Source organism: Myotis nattereri, assembly GCF_964212035.1.
Source record: "Myotis nattereri genome assembly, chromosome: 6".
NCBI classification, from domain to species: Eukaryota; Metazoa; Chordata; class Mammalia; order Chiroptera; family Vespertilionidae; genus Myotis; species Myotis nattereri.
In genome coordinates, this window is record NC_138081.1 from 19,301,074 (window position 1) to 19,323,415 (window position 22,342).

At 43.1% G+C, this 22,342-nt stretch overlaps 1 protein-coding gene across 2 annotated transcripts; it reads right to left on the bottom strand.

The window, feature by feature from the left end:
- Nucleotides 1-3,827: 3,827 nt before the first annotated feature.
- On the bottom strand, nucleotides 3,828-14,929 carry GLYATL3 (glycine-N-acyltransferase like 3; the record flags this gene model as incomplete). Of its 2 annotated transcripts, none has more annotated exons than XM_081094977.1 (5): nucleotides 3,828-4,254; nucleotides 8,532-8,658; nucleotides 11,379-11,505; nucleotides 12,331-12,438; nucleotides 14,831-14,929. In XM_081094977.1, 5 exons carry the CDS (start codon nucleotides 14,906-14,908, stop codon nucleotides 3,828-3,830), a joined length of 867 nt encoding a protein of 288 aa, XP_080951103.1. The 2 variants fall into 2 exon arrangements, with proteins under 2 accessions (XP_080951103.1, XP_080951102.1); XM_081094976.1 differs by having other exon boundaries at nucleotides 3,828-4,286; nucleotides 8,561-8,658; nucleotides 14,831-14,908.
- Between the last annotated feature and the right edge of the window lie 7,413 nt (nucleotides 14,930-22,342).

Genomic DNA, 22,342 nt, shown 5'->3' on the forward strand with positions numbered 1-22,342 from the left:
TAGTCTCATGACATGTCCTTCCCCACTCTCACTTTCATCATCGTATCCAGCCATGACCACCCATGAAATACTGCCACTTACCAGATGCTCCTGTCTTCCCAGGAAAAGCCACCAGGCAGCTTTCAGAAGTATTTACCTCTCTGCTTACTCATACCTTACCTTCACAGTTGAATCTTAAATAGATGGTGCATAACTTTCTATTTACCTATCTGCTTACTCCCTCCTTATCTTCATGGTTGAATTTAAAATAAGGTGATTCATAACTTTTCTGTAATTGCTTTGCATTGCTTTGCATTTAGCATCATCACACGCATATTTTCCATGTCAGCAGTCATAGTTTCCTAGTGACCCGTGGAGTTTCGTCCAATGGTTGTACTATATTTAATCCGCGAGTTTCTTAACTATTTAGTTCATTGTCAGTCTTTACAATTTGCATACTTGTTTTTATACCAGTAGGATAAACTTTAGGAATTGTTGGGTCAAAACCCAATTTCCCCCACTCCTGTTTTCTGTTCATGGACATGACATTTTGCAGAGTAATATACATACTGAAAAGTGCATAAGATTCTACAGCTTAATAAGCTTTCACCAAGTGAACACACCTGGATGTCCCACCAGGTCAGGAATCAGAATATCACCAGAAACCAGAGCCGCTTCTCATCTCCCCTCTAGATCCTGTCCTTCCGAAGGGCCCCTTCTCAGCTGGAGACTAGCTCTGCCTGGTTTTGAACTTTATGTGAACGGAATCATACAGTGTGTATCCTTGTTTCAGGCTTCTCCTTGATCCATATCTTTAAAATATTTGTAGTGCAATGGAAAAGTTCCATTGCCTTCTGTATTCTTGGCCTCCATGTAATATGACACGATGGAATATCCCCCAGTCTTGAATTTTGTCTCCTTTCTCTTCTGTGATAGTCATCTCCTGGCCTTCCTCGTGTCTTCCCGCTGCTCCTTCCCCCATTCCAGAGCCTCCCCATCACTAAACCTTAAATCACTGTGCATTCGAGCTCCAGCCCAAGGCCATTTCAGCCAGATGAGTACATGGCTTTGTTACCATCTGTGTGCCTGGGCCCTACATGCATATTTCTACCGCAGACAATTTCTCTGAGATTCAGATATCCAATTTGATCATATTATTTGTATATTTCAAAACTCAACAACCCAAAACTGAATAGTTTCCTCTGCTCCAGTTGCCGCAGCCCTGGCACTGTTCTGGTGTTTCCTGTCTCAGAGAAAAACACCAGCCACAGGGTTCCCAACAGAAACCCAGGACTCATCCTGGTGCTTCTCTCTCATCATATCCGACAGCCACTCATGCTGACAGCTTCTCCTCCTAAATAGCTCCCTTCTCATCATCATCGCTGCCAGCATTCAAATCCAAGCTAAACGTGGATCATCTCTTGCTAAGACTGTTGCAATAGTCACCCCAAACTGATTTCCAAACAGATGGATACTTTGCTTAAGACTCTTCACCAGTTTACACGTTAGACTGAAGAAGTTACTGACATCAGCACTTTATCAGACCGTCTGCTGACCTAGCCCCTTACTACTCTTTGAGTCTCTCTCTTCTCCTTATTCAGAAATTGCTCCACACAGTCTGTAACAGGTCAGAAACCGGGTTGAAACTGGGCAATTATGTCTAACTAGAGAGGCCTTCCTTCCCCCAGCTGCCAGCACCGGCTTCCCTCTGGCACCTGGGATCCGGGTTTTGCTCTGGCCCCAGCTTCGTCCTGAATGATGTCTGGTCTAATTAGCATATTACCCTTTTATTATTATAGATTAGTTATCTGGAAGATAAAAGTTAAAAACAAAGTATGGGTGCCATTTGGAGTACATTGTTCAGAAAGCAACAAGAGGAAGGAATAATAGTCCCCAAGGAATTCCAAGCTGCTTAAGAGGCCAATTAGCATAATGACTTCAGGCTTCAGAGTCCCACAAACCCCAGGTTCTGATCTTGACTCCACCACTTTTAAAACCTGCATAACTTTTGGTGAGTTATACTACTTCTGAGCCAGAATTCAATACCTTCTCCTTCACAGGGATTACATTATCTATCTCTGCTATTTGGCACAACTGTCAGCACATAGTCAAGCGTTAAACAAACAGTAGGCGTGTTACTATTAGGAAAAAAATAAGGCTATAATATTATTCCCATAGATCAGGTAGGAGTCACCCAGGCTTAATTAATGCCCAAGATAATGAGTATCCTGGGGGCAGGGACTACTAGACCATATTGTCCCGAGAGCTTTCTGGTCTCTGCTCTCCCTGGCACCAAGGAGACATTTATTTCCAGGTAACCAGGAACTCTGGGCAACCTAAGCAAGAGTCTTAATTTTTTTATTCAAATGACGTTCTCCTCCAGCCAGTTGGTTGCTTTTCTCAGGACAAACACCTAACATTGGGTTTCCCCTTATCTTTGTAGGTGGAATTTTGGGAACCTCTGTGAGATAAGAAACCAGTATTGTATACGTGACTAAGTGAATGTTATCCAGACTAGACAGCTGCCACCATTTGTGCGGGGCCTGCTTTTACTGGCTACCGCCTGTGGTGTTGATCTCTGTCCTCCAAAGATACATATACACAAACAATTGGAACGCAAATTAAAAAAAAATACTGACAAGGATAAAAGACCGATGAGTGTATTGATTTAATTATTTAAGCATTTAAATTTCCTTTGCAAAAAAGATACACGATTGAGTGAAAAGAAAATAGATTGAAATCAAAATGACATCATTCTGGCTGGGCCTCCAGCGCTGATTATCTGTGTAATCTTGAAGTCATTTGTTTTCCTGGGTCCTCAAATTCTTCATATGCAACGAGAGGATTAGAATGTATTATCTCATCACAATTCTGAGTTTATACGCAGGAAATATGAAAGAAAAATACGTATATATTTATGTGTGTGTGTATATGTATGTTTGTTTATATGCGCATCTGCATATCCACATTCACATCTATATATGCATCGTAGTTTCTTAAGAGAAAGCAAATTATAGACGAGGAGGCTGGAATAGGTGATAGGTAAGGTCCAGTCCTATGCTGCATCATCTATTTCTGGCATTAAAATATCTGACTTCTCCCATCCAAGGCGACTGAGCAGCGGGAATTTGTTAGAAATGCACATTCTCGGCCCCTGACTCCTGTGGGGGAGAGGCTGTGTTGTAACCAGCCCTCTGTATCAGATGTGAGAACCACTGTCTCCTAATACTCCCGGGGAGGAACTCTAGGCTAGAGTCACAGGCAGAAGTGAAGAGCCAGGAATTTAAGACGAAAAAACAGAACAGTTCACAGAGAACTGGGGTCAGAGGTGGTAGGCACTGTGTTTGGGGAGACAGAGCAGTGTGGACCCAGGCTAATGTTACTTAGGGTAGCAGGGAACTGGTGTGGTTGTGAGAATTCAGAGCGGAAGCCCCGGCAGGTAGAAAGCAGTAGCCACACGCTCCCGTGTTAAATCATTGTCCTCTTGCTGTCATTTCTGCTTCTGCGCTGAGAACTGCTGGCTTCAGGACCTTTTTCCTGCAGTGGATCCCACAGCAGGGTCATCCCCTCTGTTACAGCTGCAGCAACCCCTGACCCCGGCTATCTATCTATCTATCATCCATCTATCTATCTATCTATCATCTATCTATCTATCTATCTATCTATCTATTTATTTTCTGGTTATTGATTGTAAAAACCCGAGACAGGGCTAGTTAAGGCTTGTCAGGCTGAGCCTGCATGTTTTCTCCAGGATTCTCCTGACCCCCGTTTTCATTTTCTCTTCCCTGGCAGTTAAGGAGGATGTGAATCCTCAGGGGACGGAAGATGATACCTGCCGCTCCGCTGGGCTAGAGGTGAACTTGGCTGGACAAAGCTGCCGGGGTGAGAATGAGCCGGTGGAAGCGACAAGGCAGGAACTCGGCCTTGATGGTCTTCAGGAGGCTTATGGAGGCCGCGTTGTCATCGAGGACGTTGCCCTGCGCGGGGAAGCCCCGGCTGTGCAGCTTCCAGGCCAGGGTGAAGGCCACCAGCTGGCTGTACCCTCTCCGGCGATGCTCCGGCAGGGTGTAGCCGTGGCACATGGTGGCGAACTGGTCTGTGATAGACCAGGAGACCGGGCTCCCCTTCTCATCGCGGACACACACGCTGGGGAAGCACGAGATGAGGTTGGCGATGTACCGGAGACACTGCTCATTGCCGCCCCGCGACCAGGTCCGGTTGAGCAGATCAGCATCCGCGACACTCAGGTAGGTGAGTCGCGGGGGAGAAGTCCTTCTAGAAGAAAAGGACAGGAGAAGAGGTGGGAACTCAGGGTCAGGTGACTTCCAACAACGCCTCCTCTTTGTAGACTAAAGGGAGACGCCATCCCAGAGATAGGGCCTAACAAATACGAAGACATTGTCAATGAGTTAGATTCCATCTCTCCCCCACTCACAAACATCTTGCAGAATTTCATTTCTGATAGGACAAAATACTCATTATTTCCAATTGATGTCTTTCCTTCTAATTTTATGCCCTGAAGCCTTGAAAAGATCTGATTCTTGAGCCCCTAATCTTTTGGTTTATAAAAAAGTCCAGCTGGTGTGGCTCAGTGGTTGAACGTCGACCCATGAACCGGGAGGTCATGGTTTGATTTCTGTCAGGGCACATGCCCAGGTTGGGGGCTCGATCCCCAGTGTGGGGCGTGTAGGAGGCAGCTGATCAATGACTCTCTATCATTATTGATATTTCTCTCTTCCTTTCTCCCTTCCTCTCTGAAATCAATAAAAGTATATTAAAAAATGTTTTAGGATAGGACTTGTATATTCACGCATCCATGCCCAGAAAACAAATACAAACTTAACATCCCAGGCATATGTAGATGCTCAAAAAATGCTAGTTCTGCCCTGGCCGGTCTGGCTCAGTTGGTTGGAGCACCGTCCTGTGCACCAAAAGATGGCGGCTTAAATTCCCTGTCAGGGCACATACCCAGGTTGCAGGTTCAGTCCCCAGAAGGGGCGTACGTGGGGAGCAACCAATCAATGATGTTTCTCTCTCTCTTCCTCCCTGTCTCTAAAAATCAATGATAATAAAACAATCCTACATCTTCCAGACCTTCCCCTAAAAGGTTTGGAAAAAGGTCTAACATCTCATGGCATCAAGGTGAAGAAAAAAGATAAGAATTGGCGCCATTTCTAAGAGCTAAAGTGGGTTATTTGGTTGAAAACATACGGGGCTGGTTGTGTTTCAGAATTTGCTTTAGTTCTTGAGGCACCATGTGGGGAGGCCATCCCATCCCCAGGGACTGCGGAGAGCCTGGTGACGTCATTCTAGCTAAGATCTTCACAAAGCCCAAGCGTGTGTTTTCTTTTCATTAGTTCTGCAGGGTTAGCTCACATCCCAGGCATCCGAGGGCTCTGGCACTGGGACAATCACCTAACCCTGAGCAGGGGTAAAAAAGTAAATAAATACAAGCAATAACTGGCTTAATAGAATTTTTATATTTAAGTTTCGAAAGTGAACTTTAAATAAAAACATTGCTAAGACTAGCCAAGTGCTTCAGTGGTTATACTAGAGACCGTGACCTTGTACCTGAAGGTCAGGGTACCCTAAATACAGCGTACACATTTGGGTGATGCCTCTGTTAAAGACAAATTGTCTAACTTCCCATGCAGAAGGGAGCAATTTAAGTCAAAAACTGATTTTAAAAGGCCTGGTTGGGGATAGAGGAAAATTTTAAATAATACCTCTGGGATATGACAGTAAACAGACTGTGGAAAACCCTAACACTCTAAAGGACAAATAGCCTGTTTTTGTTGTTTGTTTTTAACAAAAAAGTAATGTAAGAAATATAAAATGAAATGAAAGGGGAACCTATATGTTAAGAGAGATATTAACCAATTGCAATGTATGAACCTTATTTAGATGCTTATTCAAAACAAACTGCTAAACATCATGATAGTTTAGGAAATGTGACTACTAACTGGTTATTTGACTTTAAGGAAATATTGTTAACAAAATGCAAAGTGTTGTGGAGGCAAGGGTTAAGATGGCAGGCTTGAGGCCGTTACAATGATAGGTTGCCAGGTTGGCCATTGGCTGGTATCTAGCAATGTGAATTTCTGGAGGGGCCCTGCCATTCCCGGAACTGATATGCATGGCTCGCTGTGCCTGACTGTTTGCACAGTCAATGTGGTTTATGCCGAACACCTGCTTTCTGCTGGGATTCTAGGAAATTGGCATACTCTAGGCAGAGGGTGCCTGTAGTAAAAGCCCGGTCACATGCTGTCGTGCTCATTGCTGGGGAAATTACTTATTCCATGTGATTCCACCAGGAAAGGACTCTGGGAAGCTTGGGCCTGGTTTCCTCTGGACTTTGCCAAAGCATCTTATTCCTTTGCTGATTTTGATTTGTACCCTTTCATTATGATAAATGACAATATATATTGAGTCCTGTGAGTCTTCCTAGTCTATCACTGTCCTGTCAGACAAGTGATATTAGTAAATTTTTAAGAATCCTTATCTTTTCACTGTATACATATAAAAATCATTCTTTGACATCCTCCTTCCCCAAATAATTCTAAATAGCCTCTGTTGTCTGAGCCCAAACAGACATATATATCTCATTTGGAGATCTATATTAGAATATTTAAGAATAATGGATAATATCTAGAAAATTTCCTTCAGAATAATCCAAGAGTGGAAAGAGTAGAAAGGAGTATAAATAAAATAAGACAACTCACATATTGATGGGAAGGTTTATTATACTACTCTCTGTACCTTTTGTATGTGTTTGAAAATCTTCATACCTGGGGGGGGGGGGGTTGGGGGGGGTGGAGTAAAGTCCAGCCTGGCTGGTGTTGCTCAGTGGTTGAGCATCAACCTATGAACCAGGAGGTCACGGTTCAATTCCCGGTTGCCCAGGTTGTGAGTTTGATCCCCAGTAGGGGGCATGCAGGAGGCAGCCGATTGATGCTTCTATTCTCATCATTGATGTTTCTATCTCTCTCTCCCTCTCCCTTCCTCTCTTAAATCAATTTTTTAAAAGTATATATATATATTTTTAAAAAGTAAAGTCCAGTTGCTTTATGTAACTTAGAAGTGTCCATTCTTGTTTAGGTTTAGTCTTGTTCTGTTCAATAATTCCTTCAACATATTTCATACAAGTGAAGAAAACTAACATTCACCAAGCTGGGTACTTTTCAAGTATCATGTCTCATTTGCTTATGAAAAACAGGTAAGGAAGATATTATAGATTAATTTTCAAGAAGAAGAAATTGATTGAGGCTCAGAAAAATGAAGCAAAAGGGAAGGTAACTGGTAAATAACAGAACAGGGACTCCAAAGCAAGAAGAAAGTAAGAATGCAGATATGAACCAACACGTGTTTGGAAGGATTGGACTCGGATCAGGCTTTGTGGGATTTGTTTCCTGGCTCTACAGTTCACTCCTGTGTGTTACTTTGACTGTTCAAAGGGAATGATAATAGTGCTGCTTCGTAGGGTTGTAGAAAGGATTCACGTGGTAATCTACTGAAAACACCTAGTGCCTGGCCTGTAAGAGCTCCACACGGCTCAGTTACATACCCTCATCCCCGAAACAACAAAACAACCACCACCACCACCTTGGGCTCAGACAACAGAGGCTATTTAGAATTATTTGGGGAAGGAGGATATCAAAGAACTAGAGGCCTGATGCACAAACATTTGTGCACTGACGGGGGAGGGGAGGTGGGGGGTGACCCTCAGCCCCACTTGTGCCCTCTCACAGTCTGGGACCCCTCGGGAGATAACCACCTGCTGGCTTAGGCATGCTTCCTGGGTGCAGATGGCAGGCCCAATCCCTCGATGCCTGCCCCGCCTCCCGGGTCGCGCACGCGGCAGGGCCGATCCGGGGGTTGGGGCACCACCCTGAGTCGCGCACACAGCAGGGCCAATCTGGGGGTTGGGGTGCTGCCCCGGGCGGGCCGGCCGATCGCTGCTGCCCCGCCTGGCCACCCCGGGTCGGGTCGCACACAGGATACCTGGATGGAGGCCGGGCGGGCTGGCCGATTGCTGCTGCACTGCCCAGCTGCCCCGGGTCGGGTCACACACAGACGCCCACTGCCCCGGGTCGCAGATAGCAGGCCCGGATGGCGGCAGGGCAGGTGGGATGGCACTGTCCTGCCCTGCCTACAGTATGCAAATTAGCCATCATCTTTTTTGGCAGTTAATTTGCATATCATGCTGATTAGTCGATGGGAGGCGTAGTGAAGATACGGTCAATTACCATGTTTGTCTATTATTAGATAGGATGATTTTTATATGTGTACAGTGAAAATGCAGGACTCCTGAGTTCATTTGTTACTATGGACAAAGACACTGATTTGATTTTGCAGGAAATTATGAGCAGTAAAGCACAGCAGAAAGGAAAGGAGTAAACACACACACACACACACACACACACACACTCAAATTTAGCCTCAACAGCCCCAATTCAAGGGCTAAATATTCCTTACTAAGTACTCCAGGTACCACTCTTGGCACCTCCATAGCACTAAGTCCTATCCCAAAAGCAGAAACTGGATTTACATACAGGAGACTGGTGTCTGGTGGAGCTGACACCACAGACAAACGGACTGCCTTGCTGGAACTTAGCTTCACATCCATCCGCTTGGAGTTGGCAACAGCTTTGGAAACGTCATACAACTCACTCTGCAGCCCTGTATATGGAAAGACATAAGGAAAACCTCGGGCATTTTATCTGAGGCCACAACAAGGAAATTCCTTACAGTGAACCTATTATCATCAATACCTCCACGCATGATCCTAACCACTGTGTATTTACATACGGATCATTATAACTACCCCCTATCTGATTTTCAAACTTAGTGTGGGATTTTCAAATTCCTTTATCATGTTGCCCTTGGGGATCATGAACGTCCATGGAATCTTCTGAGGAAGACATCCCCTAGGCATTTGGAATGTCTTGTGGGCATTTTGATTTCTCTGACTTCTCAGACTGATCAGGGAAGAGACATGTTATGGAAATGTAAAGAGCTTAGATTTATTTGGCATGGAATTCTCCCTTCCAGCCTCATAACGTAATGCTCGCTGCAGAAATATCCAGGTATAAACTCTGTGTTGGTGAGAGTTACCCGGAGCTTAACTCGGCTGATCCCTCGCGTTTACCATAGCGATCCTCTATGATCTGCAGCTCTCTAGTCAGTACTTGTCCTGGGCACTGCTTCCCGGTGGGGCAGAAGAGCGGCCCGGTCTGTGCTGACAGCTCACAGGATGGCGGCCTCGCTTCTGCTTACTAGGCCTGACTGGCTCTGCTTCTCCAAATCCCCACCAGCTCTGTCCTTTCCCGTCGGCGTCCTGATGGATGGAGTCCTCTGGCCATGGGCTTGCCCGCTCCCTTCCATGTCTAATGGCTTGTTTCTTCCTTTCAGTAAGTCACTTCCTCTTGACGAAGACACAACAGTTAAGTCATGTTGAACTCAGTCTGATACCTAAGCCTTGGCTCCTCCCTCAGGGAGTTGAGTCTAAGAAAAGATAAGGAAGTCTTCCAGTTCCTACCATCAACATTATAGATGCTGTGGCTAGCTAGCATCCCTCATGATAACACTGAATTAGATCTGAGTAATTCAAAATACTATCTGAAGGGAAATAAGAGGTAGTGCTAACTAAAGGTAGGGATGGTAGTTCAAACAGAATTTCTTTCTCCTGAGTTAGACTGAACCAGTTCTTTCCAAAAGTCAGATTAGCCCTGGCCTGGTAGCTCAGTTGATTTTAGCATCACCCTGATCCACTAAGGTTGTGGGTTCCATCCCCATTCAGGGCACATACAAGAATTAACCAATGAATGCATCAATGAGTGGAACAACAAATCAATGTTTCTCTTTCTCTCTCCCCCACGTCAGAAGCCACGGGTAATACCTGCACTGACTTACATGCTGAATGAGGGCCTTCGCCACTCCAGCTCTATTAGGTGCTACTAATTCAAGTCTGTCCCCACCAAGCCTTCAGGAAGAGGGGATGAGTCCATCTAGATGACTGTAACTGACTCGTGGCTATCAGCTAGGCCTTTGGGAAAAAGAATATTGGCAATTACAGGGATGTTCTCTCCGTAATGCTGGATTCAGGTGATTTGAAGATAGTAGGCCTATAGCACCAGTATCCACCCAATTACAGCCATGATTTCTCACACCAAGGAAGAGGTATGCTCATTTCCACACTAAAGTAATACTGGGGAGGACATTTTTCTGAATTGGCTAGACAGTTGGTAAAACCATGTCTCCCTTCTAACCAGCGTATCTGGGGTAAATCTGTAAAGGCGAGGGATGGTTAGAACGTCCTCCATAAGGTCTTTCCGAGCATTTGCAAATGAGTTTCATACAACATCCCACCTCCTTAGATTATGAATATGCATTGTTCATTGTTCATAGATGGACACAAGGAAACCTCGTGAGAGGGCGTCAGCTGTATGTGACTGAAAAAAATAACCAGACAGCCCTAACCAGTTTGCTCAGCGGATAGAGCGTCAGCCTGCAGACTGAAGGGTCCCAGGTTTGATTCTGGTCAAGGGCATGTACCTTGGTTGTGGGCACATCCCCAGTAGGGAGTGTGCAGGAGGCAGCTGATTGATGTTTCTCTCTCATCGATGTTTCTAACTCTCTATCCCTCTCCCTTCCTCTCTGTAAAAAATCAATAAAATATATATTTTTAAAAATGACCAGACTTCATATTTCTAACATGGGAATTCCTGCCTTCAATGTCAAAGGATCTAGGAATTCATTTCACTGGAACGGTTACAAACAGTAACTTCACCGCCTGTATTTGCCCCCAAACATGAAAAATTGAAACAGGAAGTGATACCCTGAAGCATAAACTGTCCATCCGAACTATCAGAAATGTTTAACCTGCTTCTTCTGCCTTGGCCTACAGATCTTCCAGTAGCACTGGTGGCCACACAGTTATATCCTGGGAGTTCACATATATGGTTTCCTTATAAAGCCATTTCAGGATATACTAGACAGGTTAGCTGATTAGCCCTTTCTAGAATTACTAGTATTTGCTTCAGAAAGAAGAAAAGCTTACCTTTTGGTTTGGATTGAAATTAGAGTTATTGTAAAAGGCTGTAACAGCAAAGGGTTCAGAATAATAAGGAAAAATATGCTGATACTCACTGATATCCCTGTTACGTAACAGCAAAAAAAATCACTTAAAAGCAGCCCCAGGCCTCATTAGGAGTAAAAATAAGTGTTCTTATAAAACTGTAATACATGAATTGTAAAATATATAAAATATATTAAATGCATAGACATGTGTTTGTGCATATGTGTATATATAGCATAAATGTGAAATATGCATATCTGTCTGTCTGATATATGTGACTAAAAGGATTTAACGATGACCTAGTGTCTTGCCCTTGACTCACCTTGTATGTGGAAAACCTGGTCCCAGTTGATAACGTCATGTTCTTCCAGCAGCCGTCGGTAAGCTCTCACGTCCTTGTAGAACACAGCATAGCCGTTTGTGTAATGGTCCAGGTTATCTGTCTCAGCCTGGGTCAGAAGACACATCATAAATACGCATCCTCTATCAGCGGTCGCCAACCGGTGGTCCGCGGGCCACTGGTGGTCCGTGAGGTCCGAGAGGTTGGCCACCACTGGTTTAAGGGAACCTTTGGACTAACTCACTGAAATCCTAGATGGCGCGGGTCCCGTTAGCTGTGTGTGTCTAGGTAATTTCCATTAGCCAAGTCAGTCACCAGTAGACAGTGGCTACGTGGGAATGTGGCTGATACCCTGTAGTGAGGGAAACCACAGACACTTGGAGCCTTTGCTTGACTATCTATTCTAGGGAGGTTTTACATTTATTTCACATAGTTCCAGGATTTGTAATTTATTTGTGAAAATAGAAAGGGTGTAACTGAAGGGACCCGCCGATCAGAATTAAATAGAACTCTCAGAACTGTCCTAATGTGGTCACGGCAGCACATCTTTGGTGACTTGAGCCTCTCTTTGGTCCCAGAGGCAGAAGGGGGCAGACGCTGTCTTTTTCAGCGTTCGTCCATATTCACACGCATGACCGAAGTCCCCATCGTCATACGGAATCATCACCCAGTAATAAACACTGGTGTGTGCAAGTTGCGTGCTTTCTGCTTCTAGAGATTATGAAAGCCTAAAGGCATACTTTATTGAACGCGTTTAGGCTAGAGGTTTTCCATGCGTCCGGTACTCCAAAGACAGTCAGATTAGCAGCCAAGGATGACATGTGTAGCTTTGTAAGCTAAAGTATTTGGCTGTGATGGTTATAATATCCCTTTCACCGGATCTGTTCTTTCTAGCTGATGCCAACTCTTACTGTTTTGCCTTGCAACACTGTACCTCTTTCTGCCGCCGAGTGATGACGGCTTTGAAGTCTGGCCATGAGTCCAATACCACTTCCTTTTGAAAGGGGTTCCCGCGATTTATGTTCATCACTGCTCCATAAACCTGAGCCAGAGGACCCAGAGAGACAGGTCAACGGTATCACCAGCTGTTTCAGTTGCATATTACCCTTTGCACCTCTGGTTCTACCATAGAATTATGGCCCTCAAAGCAGATATTATTAATATACACGCAACATACACACATATACACTTCCCCCTTGTTATTTCATCAGTGCACATGAAAACTGCTAAAAAGTCTATGAAAGCTTAAGAAAACTCTCCCTGAGCCCTAACCAGTTTGGCTCAGTGGAGAGAGCGTCGGCCTGCGGACTGAAGGGTCCCAGGTTCGATTCCGACCAAGGGCATGTACCTTGGTTGCAGGCACATTCCCAATAGGAGGTGTGTAGGTGGCAGCTGGTCGATGTTTCGCTCTCATCGATGTTTCTAACTCTCTATCTCTCTCCCTTCCTCTCTGTAAAAATCAATAAACTATATTTTTAAAAAAAGAAAGAAAACTCTCCCTGGACTTAGTGCTTCATAGTACAACCAGGAGAGGTACTAAATCAATAGGCTTACCAGGTGGGTGCTTAGCACATAGGTTAGCAATAAAGATTATTGAATGAATCAGAATCTATGGATTTAGGCCTCATACATCTTTTTTTTAGATGTTCCACAGGTAATTTTGATGCTCACTGCTTTTGGGGTGTATTATACTATCTAAAAATAACCTGCGAAGTGCAACTACTCCTTCCACCCTGAGTTACAATTCAACATCACAAGATAGTGAAATACACCCCTGCATTTCAGATTGATGGAGCAAGGCTCTGCAAGTATTACCTGAGGACTGCAACGATGTCTCATTCATTATTACATCTATGGAGCCTGACACGGCTGATCAAATGCTTTTTTTTAAAAAAAAAATATTTTTATTGATTTCAGAGAGGAAGGGAGAGGGAGAGAAAGATAAAAACATCAATGATGAGAGAGAATCATTGATTGGCTGCCTCCCGCATGCCCTCTATTGGGGATGGAGCCTGTAACCCAGGCATGTGCCCCGACCTGAAGTCGAACCGTGATCTTCTGGTTCATAGGCTCGACTTGATGCTCAACCACTGAGCCCCACTAGCCACGCTCAAATGCTTTTTTTTTTTTTTTGAAGTATTTTTATTCATTTCAGAGAGGAAGAGAGAGAAAGAAACATCAATGATGGGAGAGAATCATTGACTGGCTGCCTCCTGCACGCCCCCTACTGGTCTGCTGATCTTACATACAGAGTAATAAGTTTATCAAAATGGTTTCCCCTACTGAGGATTGAGCCCGCAACCTGGGCACGTGCCCCTAGGCAGAATCCAACCGGGGACCCCTCAGTCTGCAGGCCAACGCTCTATCCACTGAGCCAAACTGGCTAGGGCTCAAATGCTTTTTGACTAAACAATACTGAATAATAATATTGGAATTCTCTGTGGCCTTTCACATTTTTTTTCTCCACTAAAAATCAAAGATGTCTGTCCTACAAAACAACTCTCATATGTTCTGTGTGCTTCTAGAGTAGAAAAAGTGTGGTGGTAAAGATACTTCCTCTGTGATCCAATGTATATTAAAAAACATGCAAAACTAAATGATGGCTTTAGAAGTCAGGATAGTGGTTACCTTGGGGGAGCAGGGAAAGGTAGGATTGGAGAGGAGCACTGATGGTGGGAGGGGCAGCCTCTCAAATCATGTTCTTTCTTGGAGTGGAGGTTATTCAGGTAATCGCTTTGTGAAAATTCACTGAGCTGTGTAAGTATGTACAGTATGTGCACTTTTTTTTTTTTTAAATCCTCACCCAAGGAGATTTTCCCGAGAGAGTGGAAGGGAGGAAGGAAGAGAGGGAGAGAGAGACATCAGCGTGTCTCTCACATAGATTGGTTGCCTTCCACACCCACCCCGACCGGGGCTGGAGCTCAAACCTGCAACCCAGGTACATGTCCTTGACCAGGAATCAAACCCACGGCCCTTGGTGTGCAGTCAATGCTCTAACCACTTAGCAACACTGGCTAGATGACCAAGAAAACCACTGAATATACTCCAAAAATAAAGCTTTTGAAATAAACAGGAAAGGAATTTATAACAACCCCTAAACTTCAGTTCCACTGTGCACCTAGTACACATTCTTACCAGCAGTGCCAACCAGTCCATACCCATTTGCCTTTTAAAAACATTTAGAACTCAAATTTACCTTAAAAACAAGCTAGTCCAGCATGAATGAAATTTTCCTGGGAGTCATCTAAAGTGACTGTCAGGAATATAATTATCTGGGCCATACCCACAACCCATTGAATCCGTCTCTAGCAAGTGGGGAGCGGGAGCTGTGTATTTAACAAGTGCCCCAGAGTCTTATCACTGGAAACTTTGGGAAACAGCCGCCAGTTGGACATTATTTCCACAGATCAAGACAAAACTCAAAGGCACAGTACCTTGAGTGATTCGGGAAAGTGACTCTTCAGCACTTTTTCCAGTGTCAGTAATTTGGTAGCACAGTTTAGCACCAGCATCTTCTCCAGAGTTCTAGCAGCTCCACACCTAGTAGAAACGTGAAGGTATACATTTCATTTTTGCCTGTTAGCAATGAATCCACCTAGGAACATCCTGGAAACCCTGTTTTCCCTGGCTGTGATTCTGTTTTTTTTTTTTTTTTTTAAATACATTTTATTGATTTTTTACAGAGAGAAAGGGAGAGAAATAGAGAGTTAGAAACATCGATGAGAGAGAAACATCGATCAGCTGCCTCCTACACATTCCTCCTGGGGATGTGCCCGCAACCCAGGTACATGCCCTCGACCGGAATCGAACCTGGGACCTTTCAGTCCACAGGCCGACGCTCTATCCACTGAGCCAGACCGGTTTCGGCCTGGCTGTGATTCTGAATACCCTTGCTCCCCCTGAAGAGGGAAGGAGGAGGTGAGGGAGGCCCTGGGATGGGTAAATCAGAGAACACCTAGAAATGGAAAGTGTTAATGACCTGATTCTGGAAAGATCTATCTCCACTGGGTAAAGCCTTCATCATTTACACATGCATAGAACTCAATGCCTCCTTCAGGATACAGTAGCTGTTGTAAATTTACATGTATATGTGTTTCTTTTGATTGAAGTCTTTCTCAAGTAGACTGTGAGATACATGAAGGAAGGGACCAGGTGTGCTTTGGGCTGCACCATCTCCCCAGCACCTACCATGGGGCCCGGCACATAGTAAGGGGCATTCCAAGTAGTTGCTGAATGGCTGATGTGAAGCTCAGGGTAAGACTCTTCACAATGGGGTACAAAGACCCCGAGGGGCTCAGCTATCAGGTGGTTATGAGGAACACTTTGGAGAGGAACAGCTAGATTGCAGATGAAGACTCCTGTGTGAGCAAAGGCTCCTTTCAGTCAGATAAAATTAAGGAACAATAACAACCAGAAAAGCCTATAATGTATACAGCTTCACCCGTTCTGATGCAATTATATTTTCTAGATTTGGGGGCTCCAATCTCCTGCTCTTTTGCCCCAAGAAAACTTTTCCCTCAACATTCCAGTCAGGTCTTGACTAGATTAAAGATATAACATATATTTATATTTTATATTCAACTAGAGGCCCAATGCATGAAATTCGTGCAAGGGGCTTGGCCCTCACAGCCCCAGCTTCGCCTGGAAGGTTATCCGGAAGGTCGTCTGGATGGTCGTTACGCTGTTCGGCCCTTGGGTCTAATTAGCATATTACGCTTTTATTATTATAGATGTAGCAGAACTTTTGCACCTCATCTTCACAGCCAGGCACTCGGAAGGCAAAGAAAGCTCAGGACACTTGGGAACCGGGGTCTTCTGGGATTGTGGTGGATTATTCCTTTGTAACACATTTCCCATGGGGCATCTCTGTGTGGCCATAAGATACTCAGAGTGTTCGATGGTGATTTACTTCAATCCACTGTATAAACCCTGTCATGTTGTGTAAGAGACTGAGCTGCGAAGAGGCATGTTTCTGATGCCTGAGCCGGCTCCAGGTCAGTGAGCGGGCGCGTGAGGTGTTTGCATTCTCTGTCGGAGTCCGAAGAGAACGAAGGGTCAAGGCAGCATTAGATAATAGTCTGGGCCATATTAGAAACTTGGAAAAAAAATCAAGTTTCCAGAGTTCAGGTTGAACAAAGAAAGAAGTGTAGCCACTATCTCCTCACCCTTGTATCTGCTCCCTTTTTCACTCCCTTGTGTCACCTCTAAATAAACTTTAACTTCTTCATTAAACACATGATTTTAATTTGAGGCCTTTCGGGAGAAAATGAAATATAATTATTTCACAGGGAAGTTGATCATGTATCTCTTATTAGGTTTGATGTCTAGAGATCTTTTTATATCCCAATATACAGCACAGTAGCTAGTGCAAAGAGGAGGAATCCTACGCCTCCTCTTTGCCTGGTTTGTTCCTCAAAGGATTGAAACTACTTATAAGCATCAGTAAAATATAAAATAAAATTCAGGCGAAGGGGAAAATAGAGGTACCGAAGTAACATGAATGCCAAGCCGATGTTGCTCAGTGTTTGAGCGTCCACCCATGAACCCAGAGGTCACTGGTTCAGTTCCCAGTCAGGACACATGCCTGGGTTGGGGGATAGAGCCCCATGCAGGAGGCAGCCGACCAATGATGTTTCTCTCTCATCAGTGTTTCTCTCTCTCTATCCTTTTCCCTTCCTCTCTCTCTAAAAATCAATGAAAACATATTCAAGCCCTAGCCAGTTTGGCTCAGTGCATAGAGCATCGGCCTGTGGACTGAAGGGTCCCTGGTTTGATTCCTGTCAGGGGTACATGCCTGGGTTGCGGGCTGACCCCAGTGGGGGATGTGCAGGAAGCAGCCGATCAGTGATCCTTTCTCATCATTGATGTTTCTCTCTCTCTCTCTCCCTCTCCCTTCCTCTCTGAAATCAATAAATATATATTTAAAAAAATATTTTATAAAAAAGTAACATGGAGTCAGTCAAGAGCGAGGTCAGCAGGCAAAGCATATGGAGAACGAGCCCTACACGTAGAGTTGATCCTTTTTACATGCGGATTCCGTGTTTGTAAATTCACCGCTTGCTCATGTATGTGTATCCCTCCACATCAGTACGGACAGTGCTTTTGCAGTCGATTGTGCAGAGCAGTAACACGTTTGAGTCACCTAATAACCCATATGTTCAGCTAAAGTTGAAGAAGGTGGCTTTTTGTTCCAGCTCTCATGCTGTAAAAAAAGTCTTTTATGTGTCTATTGAGTGCCAACGTTTTCTTTTCTTTGCATTTTTTTTTTTTGCTTTTTTTGTTGGTAATTTCACTGTTTAAAATGGCCCCTATCCCCTGACCAGTGTGACTCAGTTGGTTGGAACATCATCCCCATGCACTGAAGGGTCGTGGGCTCAATTGCTGGTCAGGACACATGCCCAGGTTGTGGGTTTGATCTCTGGTCAGGATGCTTTATGGGAGGCCACCAATGTATGTTTCTTTCTCACATCCATGTCTCTCTCTCTCTCTCTCTCTCCGCCCCCACCCACCCTTCCTCTCTCTCTAAAATCAATTTTTAAAAGTGAAAAACATAAAATAAAATGGACCCCAAGTATAGTGCTGAAGTGCTGGTTAGTGTGCCTAAGTGCCGAAAGGCTGTAATGCGTCTTATGGAGAAAACACGTGCGTTAGAGAAGCTTCCTTCAGGCATGAGTGACAAAGCTCCTGGCTGTGAGTTCAATGATAATGAATCAACAGTCTGTATTAAATCACATGCCTTTAAACAGAAACATACATAGAACAAGGTTACCTGTTGATCTGCTGATGTGGACGTTGGGACCAGAGGTTTGTAGGAACCTAATAACTGTCTGTATTTTCCCTAGGAAATTGGTTCAAAATTCACTAAGACAGTATTGTTGCCTTTGACTTTATTGAACTCAAGGACTGTGGAGAATGAAAAATAACTACTTTCAGGAGGTGAGAGCCCATTTCTTTACTCTAAACTTTCTGGCAGCCAATACCAAGAGAAAGAAAGATGGGTAGCTACATGATTCACTTTCCCATAGAGTTATCCTTCTGGTCTTTATCACAGCATTTGCTTGACTGTTCACTTGTGCCATCTCTAAATGAGGTCCAGCTCTCTAGCTCCTAAATATTCAAAACCCTCCTTGATCTGACTTTAATCTGCTTTTCTAGAGTAAGCAGCTATTTCAACTCACAAACAAATGATTCAGGATGACATTAAAATCAGGGACATTTCTCCCAGGGGTTCAGACAGAGAAAAGATACTATAATTAATGAACAACATTAGAAAATATCCTTTCAGTAAACAGTGGTGAACTTCATAAGAATATTTCTTTTATTAAATAAAAAGATAGTTTTTTAAAAATTAAAATAATTTTTTTGTTGTTGTTAAACCTTACCCGAGGATATTTTTTCCATTGATTTTTAGAGAGAGTAGAAGGGGCGCGGGGGGCGGGGGAGAAAGAGAGGGATAAAGATCAATGTGAGAGAAACCTCAACCAGTCGCCTCCCACACTCCCCTCGATTGGGGGCCAGGGATCAAACCTGCAACCCAGGCACATGCCCTGGACCAGGAATTGAACCCCAGACCCTTCTGTGCACGGGCTGATACTCCAACCACTGAGCAACACTGGCCAGGGCTAAAAAGATAGCTTTTAAAGGCCACAAGAACATACAGAAATTCTCATAGGTGCAGAAAAATTTTTTATGCATTGTTGGATTATATCCGAAAGTCATAATGACAACTATTACCTCTGAAAGCTACAAGATCAGGATATCATATCCTCACCACTCAATTATGAAGTCTTCATAATTAATATGGGGCCCAGAATTGGAAGGTAAATGTTTGTAAATCCCTTAGCCAAACTCTTATCAACAGTCACTAAGTGAAGTCTGTGTGAGGAAATTATCATGCTCACATAACTTTTAGAAACTGAAGTTTCTTTGCGGCACCTAAAGTATTTTATTCATATTAACTAGACAATAAAAGCACGGTACTCTCCTGGGACACTTTTAATTCTCACAAATAAATAAAACAGAAGGTCCCTGTGTTTATGGAGTAACACACCATTTGTAATAAAATAGTCATTATTTTTTCAGATGATAGGTTTTTCTATTTAAAAGATTCCTGTCAGATAAGTCAGGAAGATTCCTGTCTTATCTGTTCAGGAAGATTCCTGTCTTACGTGTTTGCAAAAACGTCTATATTTCATAGTGCTTATTTCCCCCATATCAAAATTTAAGAGTAAAAAACCCAAAAATACAAACACCCGGAAAACTTCTTTTCCTCCGAATCTAATTAAATTTATTCTCCCTATCCACTTTTGGATTTCATCTCTCCTCGTTCTGTTTCCCCATTTATTCTTGCATTAAAACCAATGATTTGAAACTTAAATGTAATGAATACATTGAATTAAAATGTATTAATTAAAACCTGGGTTTTCATTAATAAATGCTTACCTGCGGTTGAGCGGCTAGCCTGAAACAGGTTTTTCACTGGGCAAGCAGCAGCTCTTTCTCCCCAAATGGTGAGTTTCTTCCTCAAGCCTCGTTCCTTAAGTAGTCCTTAGTGCACAGAGAAGGGAGAGAAAAGGAAATGTCACACCTGTAGAGAGGGAGGAGTTTCTGTGGTCAGGTGAGATTTACCATGAATACAGCACCAGTGTTTCCCGCCACCTCTTCCTTTCGATCAGATTTAGTCTTACAGTGGAAAGAAAAGCCACTGGGTACTAATTTTGATTTAGATCTGAACATTTTCTAGACACAAAACCTATCTATCCAACAGGCTCTAATGGAAGAGAATCAAAAGAAATGGGACACAGGCAAGTGGGGAACAATAAAATAATGTGGCTATTGACCCCTTACTTTTTTTTTTTATCTATTCTAAAAAAAAAATAAATAATAATTTCGCTGCTCTGAGCTTCCAAGGCTGAAAGAGGGTAATGTCTAAAGAGGATGCTTGTAAAATTGAGTGTATGTTTGAAAATGTTAATTCTTTTACCCTATTCTTTTAAATGAAAAATCACTCACACTTTACTAGCTTCCTCAACAGCTGCAATCTCAGGCACTTATAGAAGCATTTACATGGGAATCGCAGCACACAACACAGTCTCTGAGTCTTGGTTAATCAACAGTACAAATGTCCCCAAGGCATATGGAGACTGCTTCAATTTGAATGTGATCACCTGGGAGGATACTGTTTACAAATGAAGGGGTAGGTGAGGGCATTCTTTACTTGAAGATGCTGGTTTTAAGTAATACACTGGCTAATTGGTGGTTGAAAGTGACTGAAAAACTTGTATTCGATGACAATTACTGGACGTCAAAATAAGTGTTTATGATCCTGATACATTGATAACTTTTTTTAAAAGATGTTATGGAGGGCAACATATATACCTGTGCATGTTCCTAAGGATACTATATAAACCTAGTCTTTTCTAAATATTATTTGAGGAAAATTGATTTTAATATGAACAGAAGTTGTTATTGGTAGAACAGAATCTGCATTAGATATAAAGTACAATACCGGAAAAACCTTAAAGTTAGGGGTCAAGTTAATTATGGACTCAGAGAGATCTATAAAAGTCTTCCCAGATTTAGGCTACATCCTGTTTCCTGGTGCATCCAAACAGAAACTTCTATTCTTTTTTCAAAGTTCTACACTCTCTATAAAACACCGGAACTAATTAAAATAGTTGCCTTTTGCCATTAGGAAAAGTAACCAATAAGGCAAAGCATATTACTTTTCCAGGAAAACGACATTGGTTGAAGATAATTATATTTGAAATATGTCCATTACACTAACCTGAACGTTTAACTCTGGGATTTACAAGGAAAAAATGGGAGGAAAAGGAGGTTACTAATACAAGATAAATTTAAAGAGATTTTCTTTGTCGGAACCGGTTTGGCTCAGTGGATAGAGTGTCGGCCTGCGGACTGAAGGGTCCCGGGTTCGATTCTGGTCAAGGGCATGTACCTGGGTTGCGGGCACATCCCCAGTAGGAGGTGTGCAGGAGGCAGCTGATCGATGTTTCTCTCTCATCGATGTTTCTAACTCTCTATCTCTCTCCCTTCCTCTCTGTAAAAAATCAATAAAAAAATATATTAAAAAAAAGAGATTTTCTTCTATAAACCCAAGTGAACAAATCCATAATACATATTATCATAGAAAAATAGATGGACTTGTACATTGTTCTTAACAGGATTTACATATCAACTTCGGTAGCCCCTTCTATTTGTAGTGTATCAGCAAGTTCCTAAGTCAAAATTACAACTTTTTTTGCTTTCTAGTCCTATCACTTGCTATCTGAGGATCTTATGATAGATCTTAGTTTCCCATGCCTCAGGTTCGTCACCTGCAGGATGGGTATAATAGCAACTGTTATGGGATTTAATCCCCATCATGTTATTAGGATTAAACACTGGCATAAATGTATGTGTACATGTAATGGGCTTAGAATAGTGTCTGGCACATAGCACACATCAGTAAATGTCAGCCATCTTTATGGTTGTTATTATTGTTATATGGTGCTGTTGTCTCATATGAAAACCTACACTAACGCACATTTGTTTCTATTAGTTAAAAAATGAGTACTTTCATTCTATTTATTTATTTATTTTTTTAAAATATATTTATTGATTTCAGAGAGGAAGGGAGAGGGAGATAGAAACACCAATGATGAGAGAGAATCATTGATCGGCTGCCTCCTGCACACCCCCTACTGGGGATCGAGCCTGCAACCGAGGCGTGTGCCCTTGGCCGGAATTGAACCTGGGATCCCTCAGTCTGCAGGCTGACGCTTTATCCACTGAGCCAAGCCGGCTAGGGCTGAGTACTTTCATTTTTAAAAAGCAATCTGGAGTCATTTTACTGAATTTGGGGAACAGTCCTCTTTCTTCTTCCTCTTAGTACAATTTTAATAATTATAATCTATCTTAAATGTGGCTGCTACAGCAATTTCATA